General features: G+C 37.4%; 1 protein-coding gene across 1 annotated transcript in view; it reads left to right on the top strand.

Annotated features, from left to right (window-relative positions):
• Positions 1–1,040: 1,040 nt before the first annotated feature.
• Positions 1,041–12,165, top strand: part of LOC103261871 (olfactory receptor 9K2-like) — a 21,500-nt gene continuing 10,375 nt past the window's right edge. The window contains 1 exon segment of the mRNA XM_008059465.2: positions 1,041–1,113. Within this exon segment, the coding sequence (XP_008057656.2) occupies positions 1,041–1,113 (73 nt within the window).

Here is a 12,165-nt window from a genome sequence, read left to right as displayed (position 1 = left end):
GCCTGGGCCACAGCTTGTTGGGAGTTCAGCTTTCCAGAGAAGGCTGCAGACGCTGGGAGGGTGACAGATGGCTCTGCTGCAGCAACAGTTTGAGGAAAGAGTCACTGAGGGGCACCCAGGAGGGGTGTGTGTCAGACCTTTCTACTGGGTAGGAGAAAAGACCCCAGGAGGGGATATACATATCCGGGCTCATTTTATAGGCTTTTGCAAATTTGGACTAAGAAAACAAGTGCAAACTAAGAAGTTTCTTCCTTTTGCAAAACGACTTACTTTTGACTCTGCCCACCGTCCTGCAAGCCTTTGCCCGGTTACCCTCTGTCTCTGCTGTCCCCTCCCGGTCAGCCTCCTTTTGCACTTCACACTGGGTTCTTTTCTGATTTAACCAGTTCTGGGAAGGGGGCAGAACCTCTCTCACGCTCAGGGCTAAGCTCCCTAACCTGATGCTTGAATTCTGAGGCATGATTTCTAGAATACTGGAGTTTTGGGGCTTGGAGGGATGCCAAGGGCCTCTGAGATTTGAACCCTGAGAGGACTAGGGGAGGATTCTGCAGTGGCAGGCATGGCCGGGATATGGAAAAGACAGAGGGGCTGCTGATTTTGTTTCCAAGTCTGCTTCTGAGCAAGTGATTCAGTGCCAGGGCTTAATCGTGCTGTTGAGTGTGTCTGTTCGCTCACGTGCAGCCCTGGGCCCAGCCCTTCCCTCTGGGGCCATTAACTCTGGAAATCCTCATCCCCGGAAGTCTTTTACATCAGCCCCCAAGGAGTAGACGGGGTGTCCACCTGGTGGGTGCTGTGGGGAATTGCAGCTTGGAAAGGCTGTTTCCCAATCACCTTCTCCACAGGACCTTGGGAGACTGCAGGATTCTTCCCAAGGGCCAGTCATGCGGCCCACACTCCCCAGGCTTCCCACTCCTCAGACCTGTCCCCAGTCAACTCGAGTCCAACGTCCTGCAACACTTTTCATTCAAGCAAGTTCTTCTGCAGCACCCACCTTATCCCTTTCGTGAAGGGCTACACCTGCGAAGGTCTTTAACTACACCATGGATCGGTTTCAGCATCTTTCTCTGAAAGAGTGTGATAAAGTTAGTGGTTGTGGGGTCAAGGATGTTGGACGTGAGTGTGGTTCAGACAAGCCAATCTGTGGAAGATATGTTTCCAGATTGGTCAAATGGGATGGCGTTTTCTGTTTTACATAATGGTTAATGCTTTACAGTTTGTAAAAGCGGCTTAAAATATAATTTATATAGACATAGGGCTGTGGTAAATGGCCAAGAGAGATGATCAATATGAGAATGTAAGTTATTCTAATAGGAGGATTCATATAATTAAGGACCTGAATCTTAACGGAAGTCTAAGGGAGATTTGAGATGATTCTACCCACTTTCCAGGTGGGAAATCTGACTTTCCACGGAACAGGTCGGAATCAAAATAAAATGAGATCTTGGCTTCTTCATGTCACCCTCCAGGCACTGTCCACTAGATCACACTGGTTTTCAACCTTTCTAACATATGTTCATGTGTCAAGCAATAGATTCTGCTTCCAAGATGATGCCTTGAATGCTACATCCTCCAGAAGGGAAGAACATTGTTCCTTACATGGCAGCAGAGCAGAAGGGGGAATCCACTCCCCAAAGTCCTTTTTACTGTGGCATTAATCCTTTCATGAAGGCGAAGCCCTCATGACCTCAACACTCCTGAAAGGCCCACCTTCCCAACGCTGCTGCATTGTTAAGTTTCCAGCACGTGAGTTTTGGAGGGACAAACGTTCAAACTGTAGCAGGATTTTACACCCAGTGTCTTCTCTGTGTTGGCCAACCTGAAGAGAGAGATGGCAGAGTAGAGAAAAGAGAGATGTTACACATCACACCACAGACCCATGTAAATGCTTCTCCCTGTTCTAGAACTGAAAGTCTTGCATTCTGGAAAAACTCTCGAAACCAGGAAGGCCAGTCACCTGACTGGGTTCAGCCTTCAGGAGAATCTGATTTTAAAGTCAAGTAAAATGTTTATCGACTTCTATAGTTCAGTATTGCTTTAACTTGAAAGATAACCATTTATTTTGTGGTTAAAGTAAACAAATGAAGTTCAGCGAAATAATGATTAGGCTATTGGTATCAGAATTTCTCCTAGTTTGTTGTAGAAAGGGGCAGGAAATTGGAAGTCACTAGAAGAACTCCCTCTTAGGATAGAGAGAGCTGGAACTAAAAGGTTTGAAGGACCTAAGATAAACTTGTTCACTGTACCATTTATGTATCCTTCCATCTTAGAAGCAGCAATCCTCACAGGATCTAGGGCAGAGGAAGGACCCGATGAAGGTTTATGATACTGTTGGGGCATCTGCCCTGAGGACCAGAAGGTGCTTTTGTAACTCCAGTTCTGTCACTATTTTTTGACTTTGGATAAATCACTATTTTTTGACTTTGGATAAATCACTTAGTTTTTAAGAAACTCAGTTTCCTTTTTGGGATATGAAGGGAAACTTTAGCTAAATTGATCCCGAAGTTCTTTCTAGATTGAACATTTCTTAGGATTTAATGGGAACATTTTCCTTTTTGACCACTGACTAAGCCAAGAATGGATGGTGCTATCATGGGGATGTGCTGCCATCTGGTGGTAGTTTGAGTTATCTGCATGCACTTGCTTACTGGGAAAATTTCTGATACGATGTGGTGTTATTTTCTCCCAAAGTAATACAGACATTAGCTTAACATTTGGAAACTTCAGGATACAATACCCCGTTCTTGATCTTGTTTCTACTGACTAATTCTATAAGTGATTGCACACCACACCTACATGTATAAAAGCATGCAGATTTTAGTAACACAAATTAATCCCATTTATGAATCCAATTATTTCTTAAACATTGGTTACGAAGTGTTTCCATCGCACACAAGTCATTTTAAAGCTAGTTTTCAAAGAATACATTGTTCAAAGTTCCACACACATTTCATTAGGGAGCTTCTCTTGCACAATGGCTTACTGCTAGTGAGCACTCAGTAAACATTTATTGTATAAGAAATAATAAACAGAGTCAACATGTATTGAGTGCTTTTTATATGCTAGGTCCTTATCTGGGTACATTAAAAATATAGCTTTAAAATATAGGCGCTAATTATGAGTACTAATGTACTGATGTAGGTACTTTTTTTTCTTGGTAGAGATGAGGTCTTGCTATGTTGCCAAGGCTGGTCTTGAACTTCTAGCCTTAAACAATCCTCCTGCCTCGGCCTCTCAAAGTGCTGGGATTACAAATGTGAGCCACTGCTCCTGGCCGGATCTAGGTACTTTAGAAATATATTCAGAAATATACTTACTCCTATCACTTTTTATCTCATATCTCTTCTCCAAAGTCTAATAAAGTCTCAATAGGACCCTAGAGAGGATAAGACCATGGAGCTGCCCTTTCAGGTCTGGGTCTTTAGTCTTGGAGCTCTAATACTGCATTCAGAGGAAAATAAACCTCAAACGCTCTGCTCTGTATAAACTCTGTGTTTAAAAAAAAAAGCCCTGCATCTTGAACAAAATCAGTTCCCTTCAGTTATTTACAGTTGAATGATTTGTGTGGGGTGGTTTCTGTGTTTCCTTGGAAGACCCAGTGGATGCTTAATTATTCAGCTAAGCAAGCAGCCCACCAACTGTGACACCTGTTTTTCTTAGTTTAAGGGAGATTCAGAACTTGTTCTTTCATTTGGGATGAGATAGTTCAGCATGCTGAAAATTCTCGGGAAGTTTATGGGGTTGGAAGATTTAATTTTTTTCTTACATTCTCTATCTTTAACTTGCTATACATTTATATTAATAAGACTTCTAAAGCACCTGATATCTTTTGCGCCCTAAGTCTTAAACATTCATTATTATAAATACAGTGGATTAGTGTGCTGTCCTTTGATGGTAAGGCAGTTGAGTTTCCTGTGAGCTAAATTTTAGTACCAGGTCAGGAAGCCGACATGTTCTTAAAACAGTATATTAAAAGTATATTGCGATTTTTGTCACAAAAAGCAATCTGTTTCTAGTGTATTCTACTCCTAGAGAGTGAATAAAATTATAAGCATATGATAGATGTTATGTATGAGATTTTATGGATTTTATGCCTGCAAGGAGAGCACTTATGCAAAGTGGTGATAATTGGTATCATTTCTTTAAAAAGTTTACAATAATCCTGGGTCACTATCCAAGACCCAAGTATCTATTGTATCAAACAAAATTTTTATTTTGAGTCTTTAGTGGTAGCAATGATTAGTTTTACATTTAGAATTTCCATTTTCTCAAAAACATTGAATGACTCTGTATAAGTAAAGATACGGTGGTTTAAGACAACGAAGGTTTTTTTTTCCCTTCAGGAGAGGGAACCAACAATTTTGGTTAGATTCTGCTGGAGGTCTATTAAGGTTCATTGATCTTGGCTGGTCTCAGTTGGGGTGAGTTGGATGAATCTTAGCTGTTCCACGTGTCTCAACATGCTGCAGTCTCCCCCAGGCATGTCCTCATGACAGAGGCAGAGAAAAAAGAAAAAAAAATATGGAATGGTTTTTCAAGCTTCTGCTTGTGTCACGTCTTCTAACATCACAGCTTTGGGACAGAGATAGCCTGCACCACTTTAGTGATTGAAATTGCAAAAGATACAGAGCAAGGATACTTTTATTTTATTTAATTTATTTTTTTTAATTTTTAAAGGAAAGACACTTATTTCTCACAATTCTGAAGGCTGGGAAGCCCAAAGTTGCAGGGTCTGCATCTAGTGAGGGCCTTCTTGCTGTGTCATTCCACGACAGAAGGAGGAAGATGAACAAAAGCAAGTGAGCAAGAGGGGGCCAGACTCACCTTTATAATAAACTCACTCCCTCAGTAATTACATTAATCAATTCATGGAGACAGAGCCCTCATGGCCTGATCATCTCTTTTTTTTATTATAAAGATGTGGGGTGCAACTCAGGGTTAGGTATACAAACATTGATTATGCAGTTACCCTTGTTGATGAGGTGTGCCCCTCCCTCCCCTAGCAGTTTCCCTCAATTGCCAATCCCACTCCCCCTCCCCTGACAGTTGCAAGGATACTTTTAAATGGAGGTTGAGAAATTGAGCCGTTCCCATAGTCTCTTGATCCGGAAACCTATACGATAAAAAGTCAGCTTATCTGCACTTATACAGCCAACATACAGTGGAAGTACAGACAGAATAAACATTCCCCACTGAGAAAGAGAAAGAGTGAGAAGCATGCAGCATCACTGGTCCACAGCAGTTCTGAAATCCCACTCGCTCAACTTGCAAGGAGGGATGTGGTGCTCTTAGTTTTTATCCCTAGAAGTGGGTCACCAGCCCCCTGTTCTTCATAGCTCTATCCTTTGACACATCTTCTGTTTTCACTATAGTCCTTGGCTCCTTCTGACGAAATGTCCCTCACAGGCATCTGAGTTGCTTTCTCAGCCTGGTTGTTGTCTATAGAAATTTGAGAGCCTAGAGCGTTTTGTTTTTTTTTTCCAACTCAATCTTCTACTTGACCCTTTGCCTGAAATAACCCTTGATCTTTACAGACAAGGAAATGATACTGTTTTTCTATCATTTCTGAAGTGTGACTTCCAATTATCAACTTAGCAACTGTGGAAAACGGTTGGATAGTTTCAGGGTCTCATTAATGCAGACCAAAATATCATTCATTTATCACTTTGAAACCCTAAGTCTGACTAATAAGACTCAGGCACATGTTGTTGTGCCTTCAGGACTTCTAGTAAGCAGGAGGCAGTGTCTGACAGTACTCTAGAATGTTTGGTTACTTTTTTTTTTCCATCACATTTAAACATTTATCCTGCCATATTGATGTATGCCCACTGGAGGAAGACTGATAGAAAGTTACATGGTGCACATGTGTGCTGTTAGAGCAGGCTTATTCTTCAATGATACTTAGTTTCCTTGCAATAAAATAGGTGCATGTCTGGATAACTTGGAGTTTATTTTTAAATGGTAGACTTTTCCCCCCACACATCCTGGATATTTGTTCCTCATCACAAATATACATTATCTTCTAGTCGGTCAGTGGTCTTTACATTTAATTAATGGGGTCTCCTGAGAACAGAATATTTTAAATTTGCTTAACTATAACATAATTTTTTGTTTTATAAATCATGCTCTTTTAAAGTTCTAAAACATTTCTGACAAACACAAAACCACAAAGATATTATTCTATGTTTTCTTTTAGAGACTTGACAATATTAATTGTAGGTTTAGAGTAATTATCTACCTTGAATTAATTTGGTATGTAGCATAAAGTGAGGATAAAAGTTAATTTTATTCTCATGTATGTCCAGTTGTCTCATCACAAATTATTTATAATATTATCCTATCTTCTACTTAATAGTCTTGGGACATTTATTGAAAGTTAATACACTATATACATTTGATTTATTTCTGCTACTTTGAGAAAGTTAAGTTATTCCTCTTTGCAGATGACATGATTCTATACCTCAAAAACCCAAGAGAATCTGTCAAAGACCTCCTTGCACTGATAAAAGACTTTGGCAAAGTCTCAGGGTATTTCTGCTACTTTCTTCTAGTTCATTGCTCTACTGTGGCAATGCTTTAATCATTGCAGTTTTATAGCATAGCCTGATTTTGGTAATTTTATAGTGAGATTTGGAACGAGGTAGTGTAAATAAAATGCCATTTTAAATAAATACTTTTAGAATTTTGATTGATTGTGTTAAATTACAGACAGATTTGGAGAAATTTGACATCCTTACAATACTGACTTTTTAAATCTACAAAATGGTATCTATTTCATTTACTTAGTATTTCTATAGCACTATTTTATAGTTTTAAATGTGAGAAATATTAATCACCCTTGATAAAATATATAACTAATATTTTGTTTATTTTGGTGTTGTAAGTGGTACTGTCTTTGTTTTTTGTAATTATTTGTCAGTATATAGAAATAGTTTTTTATATATTAATTTTGAATCACAAGATCTTGCTAAATTCATCTTTTAGTTTTGGCAGCTTTCTGGGGGGAAAGGGGTAAGGAGATGAATTCCTTAGGATTTTCTGTGTACAGAATTATGTTATTTGTGAATAAAGACATTTAAACTTCTTGACCAATCTGTACAGTTTTCTCTTCTTTTCACTATAAAGTATGATATCCATTGTAGGGTATTAGCAGATAACACTAATAGAATGCTTACTATTGTGATAGAAGTCTCATATTCATTGGGAAATACATTAGCCCATTTAATCATCACAGTCCTCTGGGGTATATATTGTCTTTATCCCTGTTTTAAACATGAAGAAACTGAAGCTTAAGGTGGTTAAATATCTTACCATCATATAACTATCAAGAGCTACCACTGGATTTCAAACTTATTTCTTACTTACTATGCTACTCTATCTCTATATACCTCTTCCTAGAATTCTCAAAAGGTTCATTTGGTGTGGTAAAGTTTCTTAGGCCTTATATATTTCTTAGACTGTGTGGTAATATTTTTATGACACCATTGCATTTAAATTATACAATTTTTGGTTTTAAGATTTTAACTGAATTCTTTCAGTGTAGACTTTAACAAATCAGATGGCAATATTATTATTTCTTTTAAGATCATCTACACTTTAGTTCTGAAAGGTTTTACAAATTTCTCTGGAAAGGCCGGGCTTGGTGGCTCAGCCTATAGTCCCAGCACTTTGGGAGGCTGAGGCGAGTGGAATACCTGAACCCACAGGTTTGAGACAAACCTGGGCAATTTGGTGAGACCTCATCCCTACAATAAATAAAAAAAAAATAGCCTGGCGTGGTAGCACGCGCCTGTAGTTCCGGCTACTTGAAAGGCTGAGATGGAAGGATCGCTGGAGCCCAGTGGGTCAGCGCTGGGGTGGTCTGAGCATGCCACTGCACTCCAACCTGGGTGACAGAGTGAGACTCCAACTAAAAAAAAATTCTGTGGATTGTAGATGTTTCTAAAATTTTCTGCAGTATATCTGTTTTCTGCCTTATGTATTATGTTTAGCCTTCTGTGACCTTTTTAACTGAAATTGTCTACATATATATGAATGTTTGTATAATTTGTGTAAACCCTGAATCAGTATAGCTGTTCTTAAGAATGTGTTCATCTCCTTTTGGTCTAGGGATAAAAATAATGAGATGGTAAGTTTAGAAGAAACGTCTACTTATCTAAAGATTATGTAATTTTATTTTTTCCCTAACTGCTTTGTCGAAAAGAAAGCAACATGAAAAAAGTTATTGGTAGACTGAAAAGTCTATTGTAGATAATGATTGCTTAATCTTGGCTTTTGCCTCTTTGTTCCTATTTTTATAATGACAATTAAGAAGCAACTTGACTAAGTCTGCAAGGCACCATGCCAAATGGAGTAGAAAAAGTTACTCAGAAATTCATTAAATTTAAGTCTTAATGCACATGACTTTCTGCCTGAAAATAGTAGCAGTATAATAAATCCCAGTGGGGAGATTCTGGGCTTGTTGGCTAGGACTAATAATAAAGGAAGTTTTTGTTGTAGTCACAAATGCTAAAAGATCAAAGAAAGAAGTTTTAAGAGCACTAGTGATTGGGAGGCATGTTTCTTTTATATGTACAGTTCCAATTCGGTTGCCCTAAATGATTTATGACTACTATGCAGGCACCCAGTGACTTTTTTGGTGTTAACTGATCTCTTCCAACTTTTAGTATGAAAAAACCTCCTGGGCAATCTTTATGGAGATGAAAACTACTCAATAACTATATTACAAAATTACTTATTGTAGCCACCTCTTCTAATATTACTTCTAAAGCAGTGGTCCCCAACATTTTTTGGCATTGTGGACTGATTTCGTGGAGGACAATTTTTCCATGGATGGGAGTGGGGATGATTTTGGGAAGATTCAAGTGCATAACATTTATTGTATGCTTTATTTCTATTACTACTACATTGTAACATATAGTGAAATAATTATGCAACTCACCAAAAAACCAAAACCGAAACCAAAAAGACAAAACAAAACAAAACAAAAACTGACACCAAACGAACTGATAAATAAAATGAGGCCCAGCCCACATGCGTACTACAATAAGTGTCAGATTCTGACTTAAAGTCTGCCACCAGTTGCAGTTGTATACTTGAAGTACATCAACTCACTTGCCACTCACTGATAGAGTTTTGATATGAGTCTGCAAACAGTTGATTTAGTATGGTCTTTGTACAGTCGAACCTCACCACTAATGCTAATCTGTATTTGCAGCCACTCCCCAGCACTATAGCATCACCCTCAGTTCCACCTCAGATCATCAGGCATTAGATTCTCATAAGGAGCGAACAACCTATATTTCTTGCATGTGCAGTTCACAATAGAGTTCACACTCCTATGAGAATCTTCTGCCACTGCTGATCTGACAGCTTGAGGTGGAGCTCAGGTGATAATGCAAGTGATGGGGAGAGGCTGTAAATACAAATGAAACTTTGCTTGCTCACCCACTTGCCACTCACTTCTTGCTGTGCATCCAGTTCCCAACAAGTCACAGACTGGTGTGGCCCAGAGTTTGGGGACCGCTGTTCTAAAGGATATATTTAATATGAATAATAGGCCCCAGATTCCATGAATGCAACTACTTCTCCTTTATAATTAAAAAGGAATCAGCTTCTAAGATCGTTTCCACCATTTGCCATCTTTCTTATTTTAAAAATGCAGAATTAAATTGATTTCAGACTTGATCTCATGTGTTACACAAGGAGCATATTAGTACTGGATATAACTATTATTACAGGATGTAGAAACTGACTTTCCTTAGACTCTTCTATTCCAAAGGCAGTCCTAGCACCCGCTAGATGCCAGTTTAGAGAAGCTGATGATGCCATAGGATTTCTAAATGCTGAGGCAAGACTAAATAACTAATAGAAATTCAAAGTCTTTATTTTTACCAAGGGAACCATTGTGGGGAGACTCAGAAATTGAGGAGGGCTTTTGAAGAAACTACAAAAAACTAATTAGTAAAATAGTAGCATTTCAAGATTTACTCAGCAAGAAAGCCATGATCGTAGAACCTAATAACAGTATCCTTCATGCCAGAATTTCCCTGTTCTCCTCTCTTCCACTATAATTATAGGTTAGAAAGACAAGAGAGAAGAATTTCTAGCCAAAGAAAGAGTAAACTGCATCTTGGACCTACTCTCCTGTTGCAGTGTCCTCTCTTCAGTAAACTCTATGCATATGATGTGTTATAAACTGTATGATAGGTGTTTACCCACCATCTTTGTGAATTTTACATCATGGTACCATTTACCTTGATAGGTGGTCTATACTCTCTCTGTACTTAGAGCTGAAATATTCATTGCATTAACTTTATATATTAATCCTACATTTTAAATCTGTAGATCTATATTTATGTCTACAAATATCATGAATACATCTGTTTAAGAGGATCCAAGCCTATAACTTTCATTAGCTCTTTAAATAATTCATATTTTAAATTGTGACCCAATCAATGAATAGTTTCTTGTGGAAAAACTGTTTCTACTCAAAACGTAAAGTACAAATTACACCTGTATGCTTATTTTCCAGAAATATTCGTTAACATTGATGTTTCTGTGTATCTGCATATGTATTTTTATTAAAGCAAATTATATGCCATATATGTAAATATTGAATTTCATTTTTATCTATTAGCTTTGGGGATTAGTTATATTTTTTCATTATTAGTTTTGTAAGTCTTTGCATTGGCTTTTTACTCCAGGTGTGGGGCATATCACCTAATCTAAATATACTTTTTTGATTGTTAGTTACAAAAACATTTGGTGAACTACTATGTGCCAGAGATGGTGTTCATGCTGTTTGAAAGACTCTTTGTATCTTATATTTACTATAATTCAGTGTTTTCTGTCACGGCAGATGTCAATCTTAAGTGTAGTAGAATTGTATCTTATTTAAATTTAAACTTATGCTATCCATTCTATTACTCAGAGATCATTTTTTCCTACAACTAACATGTTCAAGTAGGCATTTGGTAATTCACAAAAGATAAAAATAGTGCAGGAATTACTTTTATATTTGGCTCTGGTAGCTGTAAACATAAAGGGATTCTCAAAGCTAAATAATAGCAAATATTTTAGTTAGTATATAGGAAGCCTGTCCTTTCATTTTTTTTTGGCCATTTCTACTCTGATATGTATAAATATTATAAAGTTGCCTAATGGTTGAGAATATTATTTTTGAAGCCAGAATTCTGGATTGAAATTTGAGCTCCACCTCTTTATATTAAATTCCTGTGCACTTCTGTACATCATATCTACATGAAAAAATAATACTTAAGAGGTTGAGATGAGTATATAAGACTGTCTGAAGGATTAAAAGATGAAATCCATGTAAAGTGCTTAGAAAAATGCTTGACACAAGTTGAATTTTCAATACATTTAATAAGTTATTTTTGTCACTGCTATTGATACAAGTTTCCCCAAACCTCTTTTTTTTTAAAAAAAAAAGAGCTATAAACAAATTCAACAAATTGAAAAAAATGAGCACTATGCACTCCAAATTACAGGACCTTGAAGAGCAATGCATTTTATCGAAAGTAGCTGAAAATTCTGTTGAAAATGTAAAATGATGCACATGAAAGAATCAAAGTATAAGTAGGTGCTACCATATGTGGGGATAACTATAATTATATTTTTAAAAAAGTATGAATAAATGATGCTGAAGTTGGCTACTGTAGCAAGACAATGGTAATTCTGGGGAGATATGAATTGAATCCTAGATGTTGGGAAAATTCAGAATTGAATGCAAGGAGAAAATATGGAGTTAATCCAAATCAAGAACTTAGCCTACATTGGGCAAGATGCATGATGCAAACTAAGGCATCTCATCTGACTTCATGGAGACTTACTTGGAGAGTGCTAGAAAGTCAAATTTGCTAAATAAAAAATTGGAAACTCAAAAAAACTCAAGAAAAAAGTGACATGATTTTTATTTTTTATTTATTTTTATTTTAATCAATATATATACATTTTTTATGATATTGTAGGGTACAGTTAAGGGTTAGGTATACAAATATGCTTTGGTCAGGCACCCTTGTTGATATGAGGTGTCTCCCTGTCCCCAGACAGATATTTACTACCGTTAATCCCATCTCCCTTCCCCTCCCCCCTATAGTTTCCCACCACTGTCAGTCATTTTCTTGTAGTATTACGTTGGATGTTCAA

The sequence above is a fragment of the Carlito syrichta genome, unplaced genomic scaffold (genome assembly GCF_000164805.1).
Source record: "Carlito syrichta isolate Samal-C Ts95f unplaced genomic scaffold, Tarsius_syrichta-2.0.1 Scaffold304099, whole genome shotgun sequence".
NCBI lineage: Eukaryota > Metazoa > Chordata > Mammalia > Primates > Tarsiidae > Carlito > Carlito syrichta.
Note: the sequence above shows the minus strand (reverse complement) of the source record. Positions and strands in the feature narration are given on the sequence as shown.